This window comes from Poromitra crassiceps, assembly GCF_964638095.1.
Source record: "Poromitra crassiceps genome assembly, chromosome: 4".
NCBI classification, from domain to species: Eukaryota; Metazoa; Chordata; class Actinopteri; order Beryciformes; family Melamphaidae; genus Poromitra; species Poromitra crassiceps.
In genome coordinates, this window is record NC_139626.1 from 64,312,415 (window position 1) to 64,338,608 (window position 26,194).

General features: G+C 42.8%; 1 protein-coding gene across 2 annotated transcripts in view; it reads left to right on the plus strand.

The window, feature by feature from the left end:
• The window catches only part of LOC310775421 (NLR family CARD domain-containing protein 3-like), a 65,645-nt gene that overhangs the window by 18,831 nt on the left and 20,620 nt on the right, over nucleotides 1-26,194 (plus strand). The window contains exons 8-11 of one of the 2 annotated variants that reach the window (XM_083635568.1): nucleotides 1,287-1,400; nucleotides 8,073-8,151; nucleotides 14,366-14,594; nucleotides 17,551-19,327. In XM_083635568.1, the coding sequence (XP_083491694.1) occupies nucleotides 1,287-1,400; nucleotides 8,073-8,151; nucleotides 14,366-14,594; nucleotides 17,551-19,327 (2,199 nt within the window). The remainder of the gene's footprint in view (nucleotides 1-1,286; nucleotides 1,401-8,072; nucleotides 8,152-14,365; nucleotides 14,595-17,550; nucleotides 19,328-26,194) is intronic. The other variant, XM_083635569.1, reaches the window with a different exon arrangement.

The window sequence follows — 26,194 nt, forward strand, 5'->3', positions numbered from 1 at the left end:
TAATAGAATGTGTGCTTTCTCTGTCTAAAAGAGTTAGTTTGTAGAGTTAGTAGTTATGTAGGCATTAGCAGTAGAATACAGCATGGTTTCAGCGTCTGAAAATTTATTCTGAGATAAATGGCTTTTTGTGAAATTCGATAGAACAGTCACTTTAACCATTTATTTTTGGCGTAAGACGTCAGACATCTAAACAATAGTTTTGAACAGTAATTTCCTCCATAGCAGCAGGAAACCCCCCTCTCCTTCAAACTCCTCCCTCCGTGGGTGTGTCTCTGGTGGCTTTGCAGCGTTTGTCACAAGCGAGGCTCTGCCTGTCTGTGCTGGCGGCTGCTCTTTGGGCGAGTCTGCATGAGTCGTTTCGGTTGTGAGCTCAGCTGCAATGAAGCTGCGTGCGATTGTGGGCTTTCTGCTGGTGTTTCAAAGTGTGTTGCACGCATAATCTATATGCAAATTTGCAATCCCCCACCGCCAGCTCCCAGCGCGATAATGCGCGAAAGCGAAAGCGTTTTCGCCAATCCATTTTACAGTATGAGAGAATGGTTTCCTCGCGCGTTCCCCTGCAGTTTTGGCTCGGCTTTTTCTAGTCTGGAGAGCACTGTCGCCACTTAGTGGGTCGGTGGAATGGGTTGTACACGTTCGGTGGCTCCAATATTTATATAGGAGACGTGGGGGGCGTTGATCCACGTCCCACCGTCAATTTTTTTTTTTTTTTTTTTAAGACGAGATATCTCGTCATTGGCAGTCAACCGTTGGATTTTTTAAGACGAGATATCTCGTCAATGGCAGTGAACGTGTTAAAACAGACTGTCTCATCTACATCCGGTGAATGCAGCTATACAGTCTGTACGTTACACCCCCAGAACATGCACAAGGAAGTTGGGAAAAAAACCTTCAGACTGGAAGGAAGTTCGACAAAATCCGACCAATCACGACACGTGTGTCCACGAAAAAAAATTCTGATTGGACTAATGAGCGGAAGACCCGCCTTAAAAAAATTCTGATTGGACTAATGAGCGGAAGACCCGCCTTTCTGCTTCCCATTCCGGTTGGTGCATGATTCTCCCCCACAAAGTACAGACGGTATGGCGGGAAAATTGCGGAAGCCAACTCGTCTGTTCTAAGAGACTATAGATTTTCAGGCTAGTTACCAGCCTACTACCCGGATGAACCACTGGCATTGTGTGTGCCTGCCTCTCCTGAGCCGACTAACCTGTGAAAAGCCCATCCTGATTGTCTTCTTCATAAAGACACAGATACCTTCACAATGTTCATAATGTTTCTATCAGGATGCAGCAGGAGAGAGCAGACTCCCCTGAGCCCAGCTGTGTGTCCATGAAGAGTGACTGGTCTATGGCTCACCCTCATAACTCCAAAGATGGACAGCAGTCTACTGATCAGAGGTATTTATTTAGAATGGATGATATCTCTATCTGATAACTGTGAATCTGACAACAGCATCTGTTGTTGTCAGACTCACAGTTATCAGATATATCATTTCTGATCTTTCATCACATCCAATCAGAGCAGCATTTAGAGGTGAGCTCAGAGAGAGTGTGTGTGTGTGTGTGTGTGTGTGTGTGTGTGTGTGTGTGTGTGTGTGTGTGTGTGTGTGTGTGTGTGTGTGTGTGTGTGTGTGTGTGTGTGTGTGTGTGTGTGTGAGAGAAAAGAATAAAGCTCACACACTGCAAGGCTCCAGTTGAGTGTTTTTATTTAACACCGATGGGTAACGTTTCGGGCACCCTGCCCTTCCTCAGACAGTGTGACATAGGACGACGCCATCTTTAAATACATGCATGGAACAGTCACATGACGCAGTCAACTCGGTCATGTGACTTGGATGAAGAAAGTTACATACAAATACAGTTATACATTGTGAAAATAAAATAAACAAAAGTGAATTTAGCACAGTTATGGTATATTGGCTATACTCCCAACTTTTATGTGGACAGAACCAAGTCTGTGACCACAGAGAAAACACATCTCCCACAAAATGGGCCTGGGCATCCACTAGAGCTGCCCAGAATGACAGTATACAAAAATAGAAATAGAAAAGTACAGATAATATATTATAAGTAGCAGATAAAGCAGGACCACTCACATATGCATTGTACTGCTAATTTGAATGAGTTCCAAAGTGGTATTAATGCCTGAATGCGAGATCTGCACATGTGAAGGAGATATATATATATGTGTGACTATATGTACATACAGTAATAGGAGGAAAGCTCAATAGTGCAGCCCAACACCACCGTCAGGCTGGCGGGGGGTCATAAGGTGTGGGTACGCTAGAGAGGCGCCTCTATATGTCTTAAACTCGGTGTAACAATAGCAAAAACGCAGGACCACGATTGCTTAAAGTACTTAAAGTTAAAAAGAGAGAACGAGAGAGACCATTCAAATGCAACACACAAAAAGGTTCAGTTATGGGAAAGGACGAATGTCCATCTCCTCATTGAGGCCCCTGGGCGCCAGAGTGTCCAGAGTGTAGATCCAGAAGAGCTCGTGTCTTAGAAGAAGATTGTTCATGTCACCCCCCCTTCGTGGGAGTTGTACATGCTCTATCCCAGTGTAGCTGAGAGAGGCAACAGAATGGTGCATATGATTGAAGTGGTTAGCAAGAGGGCTCTTGGGATCATGGTTCCTGATATTGCTTCTATGCTCTGAGATCCTGTTCTTCAGAGGTCTAGAGGTTTTACCTATGTACATCAGGCCGCAGCCCGCAGGGGCATTTCAGCATGTAGATCACATTACTGCAGGGGTGTTGTCTACGTGCTACGCAGGTATACGCAGTATACACACTGCGAAATGACTCAGATTTGCGTATGCGCACTGGGAAATGCGCTATGATACGTATCGTTTTCAATTTCCATTCATAAATTCACCGTGCGCTCTGTGTGTTACCCTACGTTCACACACAGCACCCAAGCCTTGCCTTTACCCACGCTTTTAAATAGGCGTCCTTTTTAGTCAATGAGGCTGTGTACACAGGGCGCCTCAACGTGAACCTTCCGTGTACCCACGCCTCGCCTGAGCTGCGCCGATTTTTACGTGAGTTCTATTTTCAAGCCGACTAGGCGCGTGAAGGCAGACTTTTTCTGTCAAGCCAGGAAAGAAAAACGTGACAATATCCGTGGGAAATGGCAAAGTCAACTGAATTTCAAAATAAAATGGTGTTACAGCGTTGAGCAGAGAGAGAGAGAGAGATTGACGGGTGGCTATCACGTGGGGCTTTCTCCCCGTCGGCAAACAAATCTTCATGAGACAGAATTGCGACCGAACAAGCAAGATGAAGCTGATGGCTGAAGCTATTCTGTAAATTTGGGGAGGAACAACAACAAAAAATGGGTTGAATCTCCGCCCACTTCCGGCCGAAACCACGCCCCCCGACCAGGGGGGGGTGGGGGGGGGCGGTCAGAGTCACAGTATACCCTCTGAAAAAAGGTAGACTACACCACTGCATTACTGGTTTTACATGAAATAATCCCCTTAATATTAAAGGTTTTGCATGTGTGTGGGTGATAGAATTTGTTGGTTTTTCGAGTGAAGTTGCATTGTTGGCAGTTACCACACTTGTAATTCCCTGGTTCAACAAGGTTCAAGGTTCAAGGTTACTTTATTTTGTCTCCCAAGGGAGAAATTTGTCTTGGACACAGACCAGCAGCATACATACACAGTACAGTACACTACAAAAACATTAACAATAAGGCACACAGTGACACGTACATCCCGTCACTCACCAACGTAATAAATAAAACACCTTAACCAACATACCCAGTGCAAAAGAAGAAGCAGCAACATATTTACTCCACCTCAGAACCTTCTACCCCTCTGTCTGCCTTCCGCAAGGAGTCCATTGAGGAGTGTAATTGACAGAGGGACAAAAGAGTACTTATACCTATTATATTTCCACTTATGGACCCCATACCTCCTACCTGACGGCAGTAACCTATACTCTGGATGAAGTACATGAGAGGGGTCAGACACAATTTTCTTAGCCTTAACAGGCGGCAGGAACGTGAGTAGAGTGGGAGGAGGGTTGGGCAGTCAGCCCTTACCAACATGTTCCTGAGATTGGGGGGTCGTTTGTAGACGATCCGAGGTGGGTGGTCCAAATGTCCCTTCAGAGCTGGGTCTGTGGAAATAATGTGCCAATGTTTATTAATTACAGCAGACATGTCTTTAGCCAGAGGTGAGTACTGAAACGCACATGTAATCCTGTTTTCTCTGGTGATGGGTTTGGTGTGATGTAGGCATTCAGCTTGTGTGCGCTGAGCAAACCGGTCTGAAGCTTGTTTCACCCACTCCTTTTTGTAACCTCTGGTGAGGAATCTGTTCTCTAAGTCTGTACTGTATTTGTTAAAGTCACTGTCTGAACTGCAAATGCGGCATATTCTGTTGAATTGTGAAAGCGGGAGGCCTTTTTTGAGAGGTATGGGGTGATATAATCCATGCAGTAGTGAGTTCATGTCAGTAGGTTTTCTGTATAAACTGGTGCTGAGGTTACCATTGTTATTGATGATGAGTATATCTAAAAAGTTCATTTGGGAGGGGTCATGAGCCATGGTGAATTTCAAATGTGAATTCTGAGTGTTCATGAAATTGTGAAAATCCTTAAGTTGATCCTCTGTAGAGGTCCATATGAAAAAAATATCATCAATGTACCTTTTATAGGTGGACATATATTGTAGGAACGGGTTCTTGTCAGGGTTGAGAATGATCAACCCTTTTAATTATTTTATGTTCAAAAATGAATGTCAGCATGGGCTCAAAGATGTCCCCCAGTTTTGTTTCGCTTTACGTTGGACTCATGGAACAGGAGATCATTCTCAACCCTGACAAGAACCCGTTCCTAGAATTATCTCCACCTATAAAAGGTACATTGATGATATTTTTTTCATATGGACCTCTACAGAGGATCAACTTAAAGTCCCAGGAAACCAGAAATATTTTCTTATTATTTAGCATTTTGAGTTCATCACATCACAGGAACCTATAAGCCACCAGCCAAATTTGAACGATGATGAACGTCGCAAAGTATATAAATTTAGGTTTCACAGTCATGGCAAAAGTCATGAGAATCAATTAGATTTTAGAGTGTATTTTCTCCCGCGGACTGTGTGGGCGTGTCCCGTGTGTGTGTGCGTGCAAGACTACAGGTCTCAGAGAGAGAGAGAGAGAGAGAGAGAGGGAGGGAGGGAAACGGAGAAAGAGAGAGAAGGAAAGAGAGATGGAGTGCATGTGTCGAACACACACACACACACACACACAGTGTGTGTGTGTGTGTTCGCTTGTTGCTCGGAGAGGAAGAGACTGTCGCTGCGACTGCACAGCGCTACTGTGTGTGTGTGTGTGTGTGTGTGTGAGTAACCTCGCGTCACCAGGCTGTGTGTCGAGCGCTATGCTGCCTGCTCTCTCTCTCTCTCTCTCTCTCACTAGTCCCGAGAGAGAGAGAGACAGAGAGAGAGCAGGCAGCATAGCGCTCGACACACAGCACACAGCGTGGGAGGGAGACAGACAGACACTGAGCGAACGCTGTGGGGGCAAAGAACGGACAAAAGGAGAAGGGCGGGTTGCGCGCGTGTACAAAGGTTATATAGAGCTTATGACGTCATAAGATTTTGCATTTGAGCACCTCGCGCACTGCTCTCTTCAATGAGGAAGTGGAAATCCAGACCTTGTAGAAAAGTGTCGATTTTAAGGCTTTGGGTTGAAAGTAATGTATCATAATTTCTGAGGCACACAATTACTAACATAAGACCCTAAATAACATAGTTAGAACGTTTTTGTGGATTTTGGTTTCCAGGGACTTTAATGATTTTCACAATTTCATGAACACTCAGAATTCACATTTGAAATTCACCATGGCTCATGACCCCTCCCAAATGAACTTTTTAGATATACTCATCATCAATAACAATGGTAACCTCAGCACCAGTTTATACAGAAAACCTACTGACATGAACTCACTACTGCATGGATTATATCACCCCATACCTCTCAAAAAAGGCCTCCCGCTTTCACAATTCAACAGAATATGCCGCATTTGCAGTTCAGACAGTGACTTTAACAAATACAGTACAGACTTAGAGAACAGATTCCTCACCAGAGGTTACAAAAAGGAGTGGGTGAAACAAGCTTCAGACCGGTTTGCTCAGCGCACACAAGCTGAATGCCTACATCACACCAAACCCATCACCAGAGAAAACAGGATTACATGTGCGTTTCAGTACTCACCTCTGGCTAAAGACATGTCTGCTGTAATTAATAAACATTGGCACATTATTTCCACAGACCCAGCTCTGAAGGGACTTTTGGACCACCCACCTCGGATCGTCTACAAACGACCCCCCAATCTCAGGAACATGTTGGTAAGGGCTGACTGCCCACCCAACCCTCCTCCCACTCTACTCACGTTCCTGCCGACTGTGGAACCAGGGAATTACAAGTGTGGTAACTGCCAACAATGCAACTTCACTCGAAAAACCAACAAATTCTATCATCCACACACAGGCAAAACCTTTAACATTAAGGGGATTATTTCATGTAAAACCAGTAATGTGATCTACATGCTAAAATGCCCCTGCGGCCTGATGTACATAGGTAAAACCTCTAGACAAAATTAGCAGTACAATGCATATGTGAGTGGTCCTGCTTTATCTGCTACTTATAATATATTATCTGTACTTTTCTATTTCTATTTTTGTATACTGTCATTCTGGGCAGCTCTAGTGGATGCCCAGGCCCATTTTGTGGGAGATGTGTTTTCTCTGTGGTCACAGACTTGGTTCTGTCCACATAAAAGTTGCGAGTATAGCCAATATACCATAACTGTGCTAAATTCGCTTTTGTGCATTTTATTTTCACAATGTATAACTGTATTTGTATGTAACTTTCTTCATCCAAGCTTTTCCTGTCACATGACCGAGTTGACTGCGTCATGTGACTGTTCCATGCATGTATTTAAAGATGGCGTCGTCTAGGGCTGTTGAAACGAATTTTGATATTCGAATATTATTCGAATTTAATAATTATGAACGAAATTCGATTATTATTATTTTTTTTAAACGAATATTTTTTTTATTTTTTATTTTTTTTATTATTATTATTATTATTTTTTTAGAACACTAGAACAGTGACAAGTTCTGACAACATACTTGAAGAAAAGAGTGTTAACTGAAGTTGACTGTTGAAGCTGCTATACTGATGTAAACCTACCTGTAGCTCTTAAAATGTATGTTCATTCATTGTTAACTGAAGTTGACTGTTGAAGCTGCTATACTGAATGTAAACCTGTAGCTCTTAAGTGCAATACGTGACTGATTTTTTTTTGTTCATGGCTCATTGTTGTTTTGGCAAAGTTTACTTATTTGTTTATTGATAAGGAGCTCAAACAAAGGCTGTGTCTTTTTTTATTATCAATTATTTTATTTTAGCATTTCAGACAGCACCAATACATCACTGATGAATATTAACTAAGCTCTGGTTATCTGACCTATTTTCATTACATTGTACAAGGAACATGTTTTCTTAAATAAACATCATTGCTGGACTATTTGTGATAAGCCTAATATTATTTTGAATATTCATCCACCATTCACTTTTCCATCTACATTTGGTAAAATGCTTAGAAAAAGTTTTACTTGGTCAAACCCAAAGATTCAGCTATATTTAGAATCAGAACATAACATAAGAGAAGACAACAATTCACTCAGACCAATTTTTTTTTTTTTTTTTTTTTTTCAATTAAAAATTAATTAAAATATTCGAATATAATTCGAATATTAAAATGTATAAAGCACTGAAATTCGAATTTGATTATAGAGGGAGATTGACAGCCCTAGCGTCGTCCTATGTCACACTGTCTGAGGAAGGGCAGGGTGCCCGAAACGTTACCCATCGGTGTTAAATAAAAACACTCAACTGGAGCCTTGCAGTGTGCGAGCTTTATTCTTTTCTCTACTAATTCCTGCCTCGAGCTCTGCACCTATACAGGTTTGGATTGTGCGTGTCTCGCCTTCTTTCATGTGTGTGTGAGACATTATATGACCTAAAACATCATGTCTTCTCAGCAGAGTCGACCAGGAGAGGTCAAAGGTTCCCAGTGGTCCGTCTGCCCAGGAGCATCAAACAGACCTGGACTCCATATTTATGGTGTGTAAAGAAATAACAACACATTTGACTTCAGCTACACACAAACACACCTTGTTCTTCACCATCAAGTGAAATCAACCTGTTACAAAAAAGACAAAGGCTACGGTGTCACGGCTAGTTATTGCGGTTAGGAGTTACTAACCAGGGATTTTCAAAGTGTCCGACAAGTCAACAGCAGTCTTTGAACCCCACACACACACTACAGGATAATCTGGGCAGATTATCGGCCCCGACGAGGCTCAAATTGGGAGCACTCCCGAGATAGTCGGGAGGGGGGAATCTTGGCCACAATCGGGCAAATTCTCATCAGGTCTGGAGCAGGTATTAGCGTGTGATTCAGGGACTGTAACGGAGATAAAAGCTGCTGGATCAGGTGAGCTGAACTTGAGGTTTGAATTGATCAGGATCAACACACGGCTTAAAGGTATACTATGCAACTATATCATTAGATTTTTTTTTTATCCTTATAGAAAACTTTCCCCTCAAAAACATCAACCCCCACACACTAAATACATTGGCAGTGTGTTTGTTGTCAGACGCTGCCCACTGCCTGATTCTGGCACTGTTTACACTTTGTTTGGCTGTGCCATTTTTGGGCGAATATATTGTGTATAAATCCACGTGGGGCCCAGCCAATAACATCGCTCACAGCTCAACAGCCAGCCAATAGCATCGCTAAGATGTTCTGAGCTGAACTCGCAGTAAAGTGGACATGAAACCAGGAAATACACCTTCTTCCAAGATCAGCTTTTGAGCTGCAAACAGTTCATCCTGCGATGGTTTGAAGGTAGGTGTGTGTTTATTTGTACCTTTATAACATAACTGCGGTGACACTATCAGACAAACACTTTTAATCCCTGCTTTTTAACGGTTTCCTGGCGCGCTCTCTCCCAATGCATTGTCAAGCTCGCTCGACCACATAAAACACGGAACGCAATGTAAACAAAGTCTAACCACGAACATACACACATGGGGCTGCGTCTGGCTACATATACACACTGCCACAGTATTGTGTGCATGAAAATGTATGTTTCTGTTGGAAAACTTTTCTATAAGGATAAAAACATGTTTTTCTAATGCAAAGTTGCATAGTATACCTTTAACTCCGCAGTTGCAATAACAAAAGTCGCCATGATTTACTGTCACCAAATCCAACAGGCGTTAGGCTATGCATCTATTGTGTGTTTGTGTGTGTGTGTGTGTGTGTGTGTGTGTGTGTGTGAGTGAGAGAGAGAGAGAGAGACTGAGAGAGAGAGACACACACACAGAGGAACAGCATGCAGTGAACGCGCATCTGAAGTTCTTATAACAGATCTGTCGTCATTAGACCGCTCTGAAATCCCCAAATCTGAACCGATTGCTGTCATTCCACTTGCTCCGTATCCACAAGATCCATATGTCCATCCATTTCCATTATGTGCCAAGCATGCTATAGTACCTGTCAATCAAAGACTGTGACCCAAAAAATAAAACAAAGCCTTACAACTTCTGCCTATAGAGGGTATGCATTGTGATGTCACAGAGGCAGAAGTCACTGTGGGGTCACGCCCACTGAGTCACAGCGAGACTGAGCTTGAATGCAGTAATCAGCCTAGATAACTGACAGCTGCTGCTCAGGGAGGAACTTGACACTCATTTTGACACTCATTCCTTATTGAGGGGGCGTGTTCCAGTGGGTGTGCATACCCTCTATAGCAGGGCTTAAGCGCCCGGCATGGTTTTGCGCAGCCACGACTTGGAGCCTTGCCGCCGCCGAGCGGCGACAGCGAGACTGTGCATACTCGAACGTAACTCGTCCAAAACACGTCCAAAACGTTATCGTGTCGTTTACCAAGAACTTGCAATCATGTCGGTGGGGGGGACATTTTATTGTCCCTCCATTTCAAAACTCATTCTGGTGAGCCTGCAGAAGGCTTTGCTAGATGAGGGACAAGCACGTTAAATGAGGAAATGGCATTTCCTCATTCCTCACAACAAAGAGTTGACGGCGCTAGACAGCGCAGAGTGACATTTCCGAGGAGCTGCCCCCCCTACGCCGATAGGACGCCCAGCTGCGGCGACCCCCTCGACGCAGTCAGCGCCGTCGATTTCGCTCGAGCATAATTTGCGCTTTAAAATTCACTTTGCAAACTAGGGGGGGATTCCCCCCTTATGTTCTTCAGATGGGGGGGATTTATAGATTTTGGGGGGGATCTATAGACTTTGGGGGGGGGGGGTTTCAGGTGAAACTATATCGACAAATACCTGCTTCTCCTGTCCAATAAGCGATAATACTGTAATTTCACATTTTTGTATTTAAAAAAGAAAGTAGTTTATGCACACCTGAGTCTAAATTACTATGGCTTTTGTCGTATTTCTTCTGCAGACTAAGCCATAGGCTTTTGGTTCTATGAAAGTCTTTATTTTTTTGTATTGAGTGATACACTCTATTAAAAGACTAATATCATATTATATCAGAAGTGTTCTTTGTTTTGTGTTCACAATAGTGATGTCAGTTAGATTTGGTTAGGTTAGATCTATGGAATATTAAATCATCCATCTTTGCTTCTACATCTGCCTTTCTTACTGTCATTACTGGCAACTAAACCTGTTCGAATTTTGCATTGGGGAGAGTTCTATTGAAGTGACTATAAACCATCTGTGTTTCACTTTTAATTGAAAATGCTTCCACCAGATTTTCACGGCTGTTTTATGAGAAATGTAATTTGAGTGGCGACAACATCGTTGACATCACTGGCACTCGGCCTAAGGAGGATTAACGTTATTAATTAACGTCATTATCGATATCAGATTCTTCACTGTCAATAACGTAACGCTAAACATCACTGACACTGACATTACTCGGTGTTGACGTTTCAGCTACATATAAGTGCCTTGTTGTTCGACTTGTCCCGTTTGTTTTTTCTGAGCCGGTTCCCCTTCTGAGGACTAGTTTTCCTTTTTAGCCAGCGATCTATCATGTTTGCAAGCAGCTGTCTACCCACTGAGAAATCAGCAGAGGTGCGTTGATGTCAAGAGAGGACTGATATTTTTTTCCCCATCATGGCGAAGGCTAGGCGCAGCTATGACCCACCCCTCTCTGCCTCTGATTGGCCTAGTGTCAAACGTTCATCCAATCACATTCGCTTGGCTATCCTGCATCTCTTTCTACAGTGTGCTCAGTGGGTCAGACGGACAGCCATTTCGCTTGCATAGATCGGTCTGCGCAAACCATTGCGGGCTTACTCCCCCTTTATAAATTGAAAATATGCGGGAATTCGGTAAAATGTGCGGGATTCCCGCAATCCCGCGCCAAATTTTAAGCCCTGCTATAGGCTACTATAATGGAGATGCATTATGACCGCCTGAAAAATAGGCTCATACTAAATAGCCTAATGAAGAGGCTGCAATCAATCTTATCACAGAAGAAGCTGGTTCAGATGAGACCATGCATCCTTGCCATGCGAGGTAGCCTACTGTATAACAATAAAGGAGATTTTTTTTTCTACATCCTGAACCTTATTTCTAGCTTTAAATATGTTTTTTAAGTCACCCTGACATGTTTGGTTTGATATTATTTGCTAAAACCATAATTTTTTTTGAACTGCGACCTGAAAACGGGGCATGTGAAATGACTGTATTTATGTCCTGTAAATAGATTATTTTCAGACACACAGTGGCTCATATGCTTATTCTATCAGAGAGGCAATTAGAATATGAGCGATCTATTTACCTCCGTGTCACTGGCAGCCTGCTCTGTTTGCTGTCCGTCACATAGATAGCAGCGCCCACCTTCTCCCCCACTGCTGCTTGTAATCCATATATGACGTTATTCCATGCAGTTGGCCATCAAATTCAAATGTATCGTCTATATTCTCTTAAACAGATAAATATCATCGGTGTATATCATGCTAAGCTACATAACAGCGAACTACAGTGAACCCTGCAAGTCACCCAGATGTACTTCTTTTCTTCTTCCTCTTCTTCTTCTGTTCCACCGTAAAACCAAACAGAAATGCATCAAACACACACGTCCTCATCGTCCGAGTCCACAGACATGTCCCTCCTCCACTGATCCCTGTCTATCAGGTCAGCATGATAATCTAGGTCTGAAATGAAGTCATCATTGTTGTTTTCATCGTCTAAAAAGCTGTCCTGCTCGGCATCATATCAATATCGGTCTCATCACTCGCCATGTCTAGTTGTAGTTCACCTTTGAAAGCTTTCCGCTCCTTCCAGGCACAAAGAAAAAAGAAAAAGCTTCATATTCGTACAAAACCCACAATGCATTTCACTAGAGGTGCTCCGATCAATCGAAACGCGATCGGAATCAGACGATATTGGCTCTATCGGCTTTGATCGGCGTTCTCAAAATAGCCAATCAAAGCCGGCCGATCAGATGCATTCCAGACAATTAACTATGCGCCCCTAAAATGACTTCACTCTTCTCTGTCTCTCCCCGTAGATCCTCTGTGTCTCTCCCTAAATCACTCAAATATCAGCGTAGATACACGCGCGCTCTCTGCACCTGTTTTCGTCCATCCCACACCCACCCGCTTCATTCAGTCTCTCTGTCTCTCTCTCTTCATGCCTTGGATCTTGCAGTATGCATGTGCACACTGCTCTACCAAGAGGACCATCTCATTCTGCAATTCCCGAAATAAGAAATAAGAACTGAGTCCGAGTTGTAAACTTTACTCCGTGCAGCGCGCCATGGGCTGTGCAGCAGCTGTGTCAGTCAGAGAGAGAGAGAGAGAGAGAGAGAGAGAGAGAGAGAGAGAGAGAGAGAGAGACAAACCAGTAAATTTAAAATCAGAAAACCAGTGGAGAGAGAACTTTTGGAAAATTAAGTAAACACAGCTGGCCTGAGAGATGCTATCCGGCTTCTATGACTCCCCAGGGTCCTAAAAGCATCCATGTTGCATAGGTTGTGTTTACTTTCCCCTGACTGTCTGAATGGTTGCTCCTTCAATTCAGATTCATATTGAAATGATCTTAACTCATTGAGTGCCAATGACGACAATCGTCGTCAATTCAAATAGTAACGTAGAGTGCCAATGACGACGATTGTCGTCAATTGCGTTTTTTGACGGTGGGACGTGGATCAAAGCCTGATACATCTCCTCTAAAACTTTGGGGCATGTTGAATGTGTATAACCTATTCTACAGACCCATTAGGTGGCGACAGTGCTCTCCAGATTAGAGAAAGGTGAGGAAAAACAGCAGAAGAAGCCCCGTGATTAAACGGAAACCGATGCTGGAGCCAGAGCCGTATAGATTGCTCTGGCTGGAGCTAACGTTAGCTGCGAACAGCAGTCAATCCGCTCCCACAACTGAGCCCCTCTGTCTCTGCTGCATAGTTTCTCCACACGATTATCCGCCAGAAAAGCAGCACCCGACGCCGAAGGGCCAAATCCTTCTCAGCATACGGGTTTGGCTTTTCAGTCATTCGGTGTCGCGCTGTCAGCCGGCACACAAAAACGGAGCGCTCCGAAAATAGACGCTGGGTGCGTGTTAGGCTGTGTGTTAGTGTGGGGAGGAGTTTGCAGCTGAGGGGGGGGGGGAGGGGGGTGGGGCACGCAGGGCACCACACAACTACACCACGTCACTACATCAGAAAATATTAGCTTCAGAGTCAGTGAATGTGCTTGAAATGCTTCATTTCACAAAAGGCTGATTATCTCAGCTTCTAATTTGAAACGTCTGTTTTTGGTGAAAACAACCTATCTTCTACTGCTGATAACTAAAGAACGGAAAATGATATCAATAAACTTTTTTTTGCTGATGATACAATAGAGTCTCCTCGTTCTTTGTGCGTGTTCGGTGTTTACATAATAATATGACACAATATTCTGTGGGCCTCGAGAAATCACTGAAAACGCTCTGAAAGGGCTGGCACTGGGAGCATCCGTTTTCCAAAAGTGGCTGGCACTCAATGAGTTAAGAGAGAGTGTAATAAATAAAAATAAATAAATGAATAAATAATGCTACATGATAAAAAGAAGGCTTCAATCGACGCCGTGATCGGTTATATCGGATCGGCAGATACTGATTCCAGCGATGGATGATCGGCCTCAAAAAAGCTGATCGGAGCACCCCTACATTTCACGATGTGTAGCTGTTTAGCAGCCAGGATTAAAGGGAAGATGGATTGAATTTTGTGTTTTGTCTTTTTGTTTTGTGTGCAGATTTTAGGATGAAGGTTTAATATGTACTGTATATTATTCTGTTGCAGCTTCTTGAGGAGAACATTGTCACCTTTGTGAAGAAGGAGCTGAGAAGGTTCCAGAGGGTCCTGAGGGCAGAGTACCGAGAATGCTCAGAGAGTCAGAGGGAGGATGAGGAGGAGGTGGACGGTGAGGAGGAAGAGCAGAGGAGGAGCAGCACAGAGGCTTTTCTAAACATCACACTGCTCTTCCTGAGGAGAATGAAGCAGGAGGAGCTGGCTGAGGAGCTGCAGAGAAGTAAGAGGCTTTAACAGCTTTAACATCACTAGTGCAGTGCCCGTTCCCCTCATTCACCACCCCGTGAGCGCTACCCCCCACACCCTGCACTCAGTGAGGTCCCCCTAAGAGCCCCACCCCCAAGTTTGAAGTCGATCCGACAAATGGTGTTATGGCCATTTTTAGTTTTTCTATATGTCCATTCCACTGGCCATAATACACAGGTAGGTTGGTTGGAGTGATCTTACGCAGACCCAATAAAAGAAACAGATTTTCCAGACAGTGATATGTGGTTTAGTTTGGTGGTTTATTGCAGAGATGAGCATACCAGTTGGTTTCCAGTGGGTTTCCAATGCTGTTCTTGTCTGTGGTCTGTGCCTTGTCTGTCTGGTGAGAACTGTGTGAGCTCCACCTCACCTGTGCCTAATGATCTCCTGTTACCTGTGCCTATATTATACAACTCTGTGATCCCGTGACCGTCAACAAGTGTCCAAAAAATAATAGTGCAAGATATCTAAACAAAATATGATATGCCAACACCAAACATAAATGGCTCCTAGAAATGGTTCTCGAGATACGCGAAGGACAGACATACAGAAGTTGATTGGACAGACAGTCCTGGAGATACGTGAAAGCTGTGATCTTATTGGTTTAATTGTACAAGGTTTACCACTGCAATGTGTCGGGTTCCCAGCAACGTACCCGCCAAGTTTGAAGTATGAAGTCGATCGGATGAATGGTTCTCAAGATAAACCGATTTTTGTGTTGCCAGTATGTGGCACTATGACTATGCATAAGTCCAAATTGCATGAAATGCGGGACCGCACTCCATCGGGGTCCGAGCAGCGCACTCGCCAAGTTTGAAGTCAATCAGGACAAATGTTTCTTGAGATAAACTGCATTTTGTGTTGCCAGTAGGTGGCGCTATGTCAAATTGCATGAAATTCAGCACTGCACTAGGTTGAGTTCCTAGCAGCGCACTCCCGAAGTTTGAAGTCAATCGGATGAACGGTTCTCAAGATAAACAGCTTTTTGTGTTGCCAGTAGGTGGCGCTATGCCAAATTGCATAGAATTCAGCTCTATTCAGCCCTCTAAGCACACTCCCCGAGTTTGAAGTCGATCGGACGAACGGTTCTCAAGATAAACCACTTTTTGTGTTGCCAGTAGGTGGCGACTGCACTGTCGAGTTCCCATCAGCGCACTCCCCAAATTTGAAGTCGATCGGACCAATGGTTCTTGAGATAAACCGAATTTTTTGGTTGCCAGTAGGTGGCGCGGGCACTATGCCAAATTGCACGGAATTCAGCTCCCTGCACTCGGGGTCAGAGTGCAGGCTAAGCACACTCGCCAAATTTGATGTTGATCGGATGAATGGTTCTCGAGATAAACCGCCATTTTTGTTGCCAGTAGGTGATGCTATGCCCAATTGCACGAAAACAGGTCACTGCACTCCGTAAGGTCCCCCTCAGCGCATTCCGTCCCCTAGTTTGAAGTCGATCGGACCAACAGTGACAGAGAGACGGACAGAGAGACGGACAGAGAGACAGACGCTACCGGAATTGTAGTATTCACCTTATGTTCATACGTGGGGGTGGGCCAAATTCTTCCGGGTCGTGTTAACACTTCTGGCGGTCACGGCGCCAAATACAAAAGAACGTCAAAGGAAGAAAGTTGTTTTTGTAGTGGACAGTGCAGGGGGTAAAATAAAGAATGTAGCCTACTACTTTGAGCTCGGTACACAGCAAGCAAGCGGAGTATCCACTGTTAGCCAGGTCAGATAACGTTATCATCGACAATGACGAGCACTTTCTTGTAAAACATACCTGGACTCCAACAAAGAAAGCTTCAGATGGTTTTCTCTCCTCCGAGCGCAGCTCGAGCCACTTACTGTATGTCTATAAGACCCGCAGACGTTAACGTAATTCCCAGGAATGCGAGAATTAACGAGCCAGTTACATGGCATTGCATTCTTAGACATTGCCATTTGCTTTTATTTGGTATGTTACATACAATTAGCAAAATTATTAGTTAATTCAGAGTTAGATGATATTGGAGCAGCCAGCCATTTTATTTTTATTTATTTTTGCCCTAAGTCGTCACACGACCACACAACCGGGTCAAATGGGCGTCGCTACATAAGGTGAATACAGTAGATTGGGAGAGGGCGAAGATGGTGATTTATGTCTGTTACAGCCAGTTTGATTTTTGTTTTCAAGACGATGATGCCACCTATAGGTGAAAGATTAGCAAAAGAATATAGAAGCAAATCATTTGGGGCCCCATCTAATTCATTTGAATCAGGTGGGCAAGCTGTAGCTGGAAGATGCTGTCAAACCACAGTTCTCAACTGCAACAAAGAAAGAACATTTAACTAAACAAGAAACAAATTATTCGAGAGAGAGAATAACATTTTATTTGAGTTTTGCTCATTTTGATCTAATTTGTCTTGTAAAAACCTGTTTTACTTTTCTGAATGTATTTGAGTCATTATTTGTTTGGAACAAGCCAATACGGTAATCTATTCCAACAAGAACACAAGATCAACAAACTGTGAGTTTAGCCTTCCTTCATGTTGGAACTTTATGATTTATAGTGGCTATAGTTTAAAATAAAAGAAGCCATGACCATGTCCAAACTCTGCTGAAAATCTAAGCATTTGCCAAACAAGATCTAGTCATTACCAGATTTAAGGTCAATGAGCAAAATCATCTGGATAATCTGGTAAAAGTATTAATTTGTTAATGCAAGTGTAATACGCTGAACACAGTGGTGCACACTGACAAACAAAACAGCAGCACAGCAGTTGTCTTTCACACTGAGCTGCACACAGTCAGGACCGGTTTGTTTACTCACCAGTGATGAGCTGAAGAGATGTCATGGAGTGGAGATACACATTTACCAGGAAATGTTCACATTTCTCATGTTTACTGAAACATCTGCTCACTGATGTTCTTTGTTTGTTGTTTGTTCTTTCAGAAACTCAACATCCACATCCACAACAACAACACAAATCCAGTCTGAAGGAGAAGTTTCAGTGTTTGTTTGAGGGGATTGCTAGAGCAGGAAACCCAACACTTGTGAATCAGATGTACACAGAGCATTACCTCACAGAGGGAGGGAGTGGAGAGGTCAATGATGAACATGAGGTCAGACAGATTGAAGCAGCATCCAGGAAACCAGCCAGACCAGAAACAAAAATCAAATGTGAAGACATATTTAAACCCTTACCTGGAAGAGACAAACCAACCAGAACATTGATGACAAAGGGAGTGGCTGGCATTGGGAAAACAGTCTTAACACAAAAGTTTACTCTGGACTGGGCTGAAGAGAAAGTCAACCAGGATATAGAGTTCATATTTCCATTCACTTTCCGAGAGCTGAATCTGCTGAAAGATAAAGAGTTCAGCTTGGTGGAACTTCTTCATCGCTTCTTTCCTGAAACCAAAGAAGCAGGAATCTGCAGGTTTGACGAGTTCCAGGTTGTGTTAATCTTTGACGGTCTGGATGAGTGTCGACTTCCTCTAGACTTCCAGAACAATGAGATTGTGACTGATGTCACAGAGTCGACCTCAGTGGACGTGTTGCTGACAAACCTCATCAAGGGGAAACTGCTTCCTGCTGCTCGCCTCTGGATGACTACACGACCTGCAGCAGCCAATCAGATCCCTCCTGAGTGTGTTGACGTGGTGACAGAGGTGAGAGGCTTCAATGACCAACAGAAAGAGGAGTACTTCAAGAAGAGATTCAGAGATGAGCAGCAGGCCACAAGAATCATCTCCCACATCAAGACTTCACGAAGCCTCCAGATTATGTGCCACATCCCAATCTTCTGCTGGATCACTGCCAATGTTCTGGACCATGTGTTGAAAACCTGTGAGATAGGAGAACTGCCCAAGACCCTGACTGAGATGTACATCCACTTCCTGGTGGTTCAGTCCAAACTGAACATCAAGTATCATGAGAGAGCTGAGACAGATCCACACATGATTCTTTCTCTGGGAAAACTGGCTTTTGAGCAGCTGGAGAAAGGCAACCTGATCTTCTATGAAGCCGACCTGAAAGAGTGTGGCATTGATATCAGAGCAGCCTCCGTATACTCAGGAGTGTTCACACAGATCTTTAAAGAGGAGTGTGGGCTGTACCAGGACAAGGTCTTCTGCTTTGTTCATCTGAGCATTCAGGAGTTTCTGGCAGCTGTTCATGTCATCGTCTCATTCACCACCTCTGGTGTCAATCTGCTGTCAGAACCACAATCAACCTCCAGACCAGTTACACGGGGACACAAATCTAATCTAAGTCGCCTCTACCAGAGTGCTGTGGACAAGGCCTTACAGAGTCCAAATGGACACCTGGACTTGTTCCTCCGCTTCCTCCTTGGTCTTTCAGTGGAGACCAATCAGACTCTCCTACAAGGCCTACTGACACAGACAGGAAGTAGCTCACAGACCAATCAGAAAACAGTCCAGTACATCAAAGAGACGATCAGTGAGAATCTGTCTTCAGAGAGAAACATCAATCTGTTCCACTGTCTGAATGAGCTGAATGACCGGTCTCTTGTGAAGGAGATCCAAGACCACATGAGTTTTGGAAGTCTCTCCACAGATAAATTCTCCCCTACTGAGTGGTCAGCTCTGGCCTTCATCTTAGTGTCATCAGAAGAAGACCTGGATGTGTTTGACCTGAAGAAATACTCAGCTTCAGAGGAGGTTCTTCTGAGGCTGCTGCCAGTGGTCAAAGCCTCCAATAAAGCTCTGTAAGTGCATACAAACTGGATAGATTCAATATAGGGTTGGCTCGATGGACGATGGCATCGACCATCGTGATGGGCCGACCCCCCATCGACCTCTGAGCCTTCTACATCGGATCATCGTAATTCATTATCTGTTCGAATTAAAATTGTGCCGTTTTAACTCATTCTCTGCCAGGGTCATTTCGGTCTGTGTGCTCCCAGTGCCAGGATTTTGAGCATATTTCCTGATCTTCCAGGACCCACAGAATATTCTGTGCTAGGAATAAAATTACACAGCATATCTCACAATAAAGCAGAGACTCTCTTCTTACCCCTTGTAAAAAACTGAAACTCTCCCATGTTTCCTTGTTTAGTTACAAGCAGTGGAATTTAGCTTGTTTTCACTAAAAATGCCCTCCTTTGGACAGAAATATGAGAAAAATAGGTTTTTAGTGAAGGACACCGTTTCAAGCAGAACTCTCTTTTGAGCCTTTTATTTTTTGCCTCAGTGACACATCAGACATATACAGTATTTGTTTTCCCAAATAAATAAATAAAAAATAAAAAATAAGAGAATGTATTTTACAGTTGCCATGTGGATTTTTAGCTTAGCTTGATAAAAGCATAAACAAATGGAACGAACCCTTATGTGGTCACACTCACACACTCTCTCTCTCTCTCTCTCTCTCTCACACACACACACACACACACACACACACACACACACACACACACACACACAGGAATAACGAGTGCTGTAACGTTACCTGCTGTCACGTTACCTCTCATAACTAACGTTAGCACAGAAGATCACACAATAGCTACGTTAGTGCTGTAAACTTTGAAATGTTTATGTGACACATGTTTCGCCTTGGTTGCTGGGGACGGGTGTGTGACGCGGTTTGACGCGTTTGACGTATCCATGTGATTCCCCCTCCCTTGAGTGTGAAGGGAGCTGGAGAGCTGGCAAGAGGAAACGTGAAGCGAGTCATGCTGATGCCGGCGGCATAAGTTATAAACAATGCGTGACAATTATACTCGAATGTTGTGTGTGTGATCATTTCATCTCAAACGCGATACAAAAAATAGGCTACTTTTTACCATCGTCATCGCTCTCTCCAAGTGGCACTCATTTCTCCTCCTCCGATTCATCTGTGTCAGACCAGAACGCTGTGAAGGGGAGCCTTCGTCGCCATGGCGCTCCGTCGTGGAGCAATAACAAAAACGCTGGCGTCTTCCTCGCCATCGTCGCCAGCCGAGAACTCTGGATCGGACTCTGTTTCGACCACAGGCTCCACCACAGGCTCCACCCATAAATACTAAACTAGCGGGTTCCTTTTATCAGTTTGACTTGAAACAATGTCACAGGCTGGGAAAGTGTCTGATGTAATGTAAACAGCCAAAACATGAAAGTACGTCCGAGTATGTCTTTGGCACAGAACGCCATTGTTAAAAGTACGTCCGGGTACGTCTTTGGCAGAGAATGAGTTAATAATAAGAAAGGCCAAGTCCACTTGCCGTAACACGCCGGGGACGCGCTGGCGGCAGTAAACAAGCGCACCCAGTTCAGAGAAGCCTCCCGCTCCCCTCCTCCTCCCCCTCCTCCGCTCTACTGCTTATCTGAACTGGGTGAGCTTGTTTAATGCCGCCGGGGCGTCCCCTGCGCGTGATAAGTCGGCTGTGTTGTGAAAACTTTTTTTTTTTTTATAATGTTTTTATTGGAGTAGTCAGATAATATACAGGTAAGATCATAACATTTGTCTCATTTTCTCCCTCCCTTGACCCCCCACCCCCTCCCACTCCCACCCATCATGTTTGATATTTTCACAAGCTTTGGGTTTCCAAAAATAAACTGACAAACAAAACCACCATGACAAAAACAAACTAATACTGAAGTGTAGTTAGCAGGTTCTCTCAGTCGCACATCAAATAGTAGAGGTAGGTATACTAGAGAGAGAGGAAGATAGATAACCAACAACAGCAACAAAAACAACAATGACAGCGACAATTAAAACCAAACAAAAAACAACAAAAATTACAGGGTTGCAAAGAACATCAAGGTTCTGATTCTCCGCTTACATCATGAGACCAGTACCCTGTACTACGAAGCTATCTTAACAGACCCGCGATCTGTCACTTTGATCTGGTTTGACTGAACAGGATCAAAGCTATCTAGTTTAAGGATACTACGACGCTGGTTTTCTACTCGATAACTTAAGCTGGGATCTGCCTGTGCACGCGCACATTTTTCGCTCGTGCACAGGCTTTGCAGCGTCAGTTGCCATGGTGATTGAAAGTTAACTTGCTTTGTAGTACGGCTAAACCAGGTTTAAACTCAAACTTACTCGGATAAGGCATTAAACTAGCTTCGTAGTACAGGCTACAGGCTCTGTTGCTATATTTATAGAGATCCGGGATACATGCTATCTACATACCAACATTATTGGCTGACAGAAGCATCAGTATGGATGTTCGTCTATATAGCCGCAATCTGTCAAAGTATTTAGACATCCTCAGATCATCATGACACCCAACAAGAGATGGATAAAACAAAAACAAAACAAAAAGGAAGAGAGAAGCAACAACTATAGTGTTCAATTTAAGGGAAGAGTTTTTAATCTTTTGAAGTGGGATATAAGAGGGTCCCAGGTTAAGTGGAATCTTTTGGTTGATCCCTTATTAGAATACTTTATCTTTTCCAGCCTGAGGAAAAGCATCAAGTCACTAAGCCAGACAGAGACTTTGGGTGGTTCAGCAGATTGCCACTCTAATAAAATCCTTCTTCTAGCTATTAGGGAGGCAAAAGCAACTGCATCTTTTTTACACTTTGTCAGAGATGTGTCATCATTTGATATCCCGAAAATGGCCAATTCAGCTTGAGGTTGAAGATCGATATGAAACGCGTCAGACAGCGTTCCAAATACTGCAGCCCAAAATCCTTCTAGTTTAGGGCACTGCCAGAACATTAGGGGTGGGGGAAAAAATCGATTCACCTAAGTATCGCGATTTTTAATGTCACGATTTTTTGGATCGATCTTTTATTCCAGAATCGATAATCGCAAATTAAAAAAAAAAAAAAAAAAAAAAAAAAAAAAAAAAAATTTTTTTTTTTTTTTTGGGTGCTTGCAGTCAGGCCACTCACTGAACAGCAGGCCAGGCGCCGCCTACTGGTTTACTAGTGGTTTTATTACTTTATTAGTTAGTCTGAAGTAATAATTACACTTCAGGGTTAAAGTGGGTGCATCTCATTGTAAAATTGGACCCAAATCTGGCTTCAAACGGCCCAAATTTCACGCGCGTTGGCCCATATCGGCCTGGCCTGCTTGGTATCTAATGCCCGGCCTGAATTATGATCCCAGTCCGCCCCTGTTTTTAACTATATCGCCCAGCCCTACTCATGATATATAATATACAGTCTCTAGTGTATGATTCAACTTTTCCCATGTTCTAATCTAGTGTAAAAAAGCAAACAAACTGAAAAAATAAAAGAAAAAAATAAACAAAAATCGCAATAAATCGTAATATCGAATCGCAATAATCGTAGAATCGCAATAATCGTGAATCGCAATATATATCGAATCGGCACCAAAGTATCGTGATAGTATCGAATCGGAAGATAAGTGAATCGGCACAGCCCTACAGAACATGTGTGCTAGGTCTGCCTTTGCAATATGACAACGGTCACATTTGTCATTAATATTAACATACATTTTAGAGAATCTGGCCTTACACAGATGAATATGGTGTAAGACTTTGAACTGTATCAAGCTCAGGCGAGCACATGTGGTTGTGTTGTTTTCTCTATGTAAAGCCCTATCCCAAGACTCTTCAGATATCTCAAAACCCAGCTCTTCTGCCCAGCCTGTCTGAATTTTCTCCATTGTGGTTTTTCTGAGAGACGTGATGATATGTAATAGTTGGGATATTAGGCCTTTTTGGGTGTGAGAGAGTTGCAAGATAGTGTCCAATCCTGTTTTGGGCGGCAGATTTGGAAAGGTTGGGCTAATTTTTCTGACGCATTGTCGAATCTGGAAATAGCTAAATAAATGTGTTGGGGGTAAATTAAAATGAATGGAGAGGGTATTAAAATCTGCAAAAATTCCAACAATATATAATTGCCTAAACTTCTGGAGACCCAGATTTTTCCAGAGGGAGAAAGTATTGTCCATGTTACCAGGAAGGAAAGAATGGTTGTTACATATTGGACCTAACATTGAGTAGTCAGTTAGATGGAAGTTTTGTCTAAACTGAGACCAGATTTTTAATGTAGAAGATACAAGAAGGCAGGTTGTATATTGATCAAGGGAGAAAGGTAATTTAGCTGTAACCAGAGCTGGAAGTGATGTTAATGGACAGGAGTTTGTTTCTGCCTGACACCAGTCAACATTGGGGGAGTGAAACCAGTAAAGTATCTTATGAATATTTGCCCAATAATAGTACCTGAGATTTGGAAGGCTTAATCCCCCCTCCGCTTTATTACGTTGCAGAAATTCTTATGTATTCTGGGATGTTTACCTCCCCAGATCAATTTATCCATGGATGTAAAAGATGATTTGGAAAGGAAAATAGGTAAACATTGAAATAAGTATAAAAATCTTGGTAAAATATTCATTTTTATGCAGTTGATTTTGCCAACCAGAGATGGTGGAGGGCACTCCATCTCTGGAGATCAAGTTTGATTTTATCAATCAGTGGTGTCAAATTATTGTCCTTCAGGCTGGAAAGAGTTCAAGTGATGTTAATGCCTAAATACTTGAAACCAAGTTTAGACATTCGAAAAGGCAAAGCTCTTTCTTCTATTTGTAACGCAAGGTTATTAACAGGGAAACATTCACTCTTTAACCGGATCAGGTAACACTTTATAATAATGTTCAGTAGTAAATCATTTATAAGCTATTAATTAATGATGAACTAATGATGAACTAATCATTTACAAAACATTTGTAGATGATTAATAAGTGCTATGTAAACATTAAAAACGTGTTGTAAGTCATCTATAAACTTTCAGTAAATCATGAAATGATCATAAATAAAACGTAAATTGTAAATTGTTCATAATTAATCAATATACTATGAAGTTTTTATATTCCAACCATTATCTCTATAAACATTTATTAATCATGAACAAATGATGAACAAATCATTAGTAAATTATCTGCATATAAGTTGTGGATGTCTCATTGAAGCTGCATTCAGTGATGTTCCGTTTGGAGGAGTCCCCCCTCCCCTCCCTACATCGTTCACGGGAACGCGCACACGCAAGCTGCGTCTGCAGCGCAGATCCAACATGGCAGCGGTCTGCAAACTGTAAACACAGCAGCAATGTAAGTACAATATCAACCGTGCCACTTTCCAGCCACCTACTGAAATTAAATCAGAGACGATACTGTGGCGATTCTGGTTTTTAGAGTGATGTTGATGTCTGACTAGGAACTGAAGTGCATGCATGTTTCCAGCCGGAACTATGTTGTTGTTGCTTTCCTGTGCTCATGACTGACGTCCATGCTGAGAGTTGCTGGGAAGCTGTGAATTATTAAGCCTGTACAAAGTAAGTCTCCTGCCTCCTTGACTCTGACAGGGGTTTCTAACACCCGCATGGTAACTTTAGTATGATTATGGTGTTTGCTAATAAAAATGTGTCCTAATGGCTAACTTAGATCGATAGCTGGCCACGGCTAGCGTAGCTAGGTTAGCGTTAGCCGAGCTAGCCATCAGGAGGAGTAGATAAACACCACTGTCTAACCAAGCTAGTATTACAGCAGTTTTTGCAAACATGTCTAGAGCAAAGCCAATTAGTTATTTATTGCGAGCAAGTTATTAGAATGGGACTCGCTAAAATGGCAGAAAGCAGCAGTTAGCATCCCTCGCCATTCAGAGAAATCTGAATAGTTTACACAAACGCACCTTTTTTCGCTCAATCTTGTGGCCGCGAAAATATTTTGTTTCAGAAATAAATGCTTGCTTGTGTGCCTTGCTACAGTGAGACGGTAGTCTCCTCCATCTGCCATGACCATTGTAACATAATTTTCTTTATCAGGCAGACGAACCGCTGGCTGTGGTGGCAGGGGAAACAAACACAGGGACGTCCGTCTCAAGATCTGCCTGCCTGTGGAGTGGACTTTGGATGATTTCAACAACCAGTTTCATCGATACAATATGTATTGTACATGTTGCTGAGATACTAAATGAACACCTTTTTCTTTGCTTATTTTCCATTTGTGCACTTCTAGTTTATAAGTCATCATCTGTAAATATATCCGTACAGTATGGTGTCCTATAATTTGACAACAAAGCTATATGGAGAATATGTAGGCTTTCTCCTAAGGTTTAGAGACACTGACACTGTTTTATTGTTGTAATTATTGTGTTTTCAATTTGTAAATCATGGTTCCACACATTTTCGATTGAAAAAAGTATTTCTTTCCCCCCAGACCTTGATTTTTTGGTATATTACCCCTTTTTGTAATTGGAATGCTGTATTTGAATGATCCAATAAAAAAAACATTTAGTAAAAGCTGCACAATATAGATGTATTCTGCTGGGGCCTGGGGTCCATTAATCATTTGTAACAGGTGAGGAAGATCTACAGATTATATGTAACACATTTATGAGTGATGAATTGTTTACACTTTCGATTAGGGGATAAAGAAAGCTTTATAAATGATTTGTATACATGTACAAATCATTTGTAGCCGTTGAGGAAGAACTACAGATTATATGTAACACATTTATGAGTGATGAATTGTTTACACTTTAGATTAGGGGATAAATAAAGCTTTATAAATGATTTGTATACATGTACAAATCATTTGTAACCGTTGAGAAAGATCTACAGATGATATGTAACACATTTATGAGTGATGAATTGTTTACACTTTAGATTAGGGGATA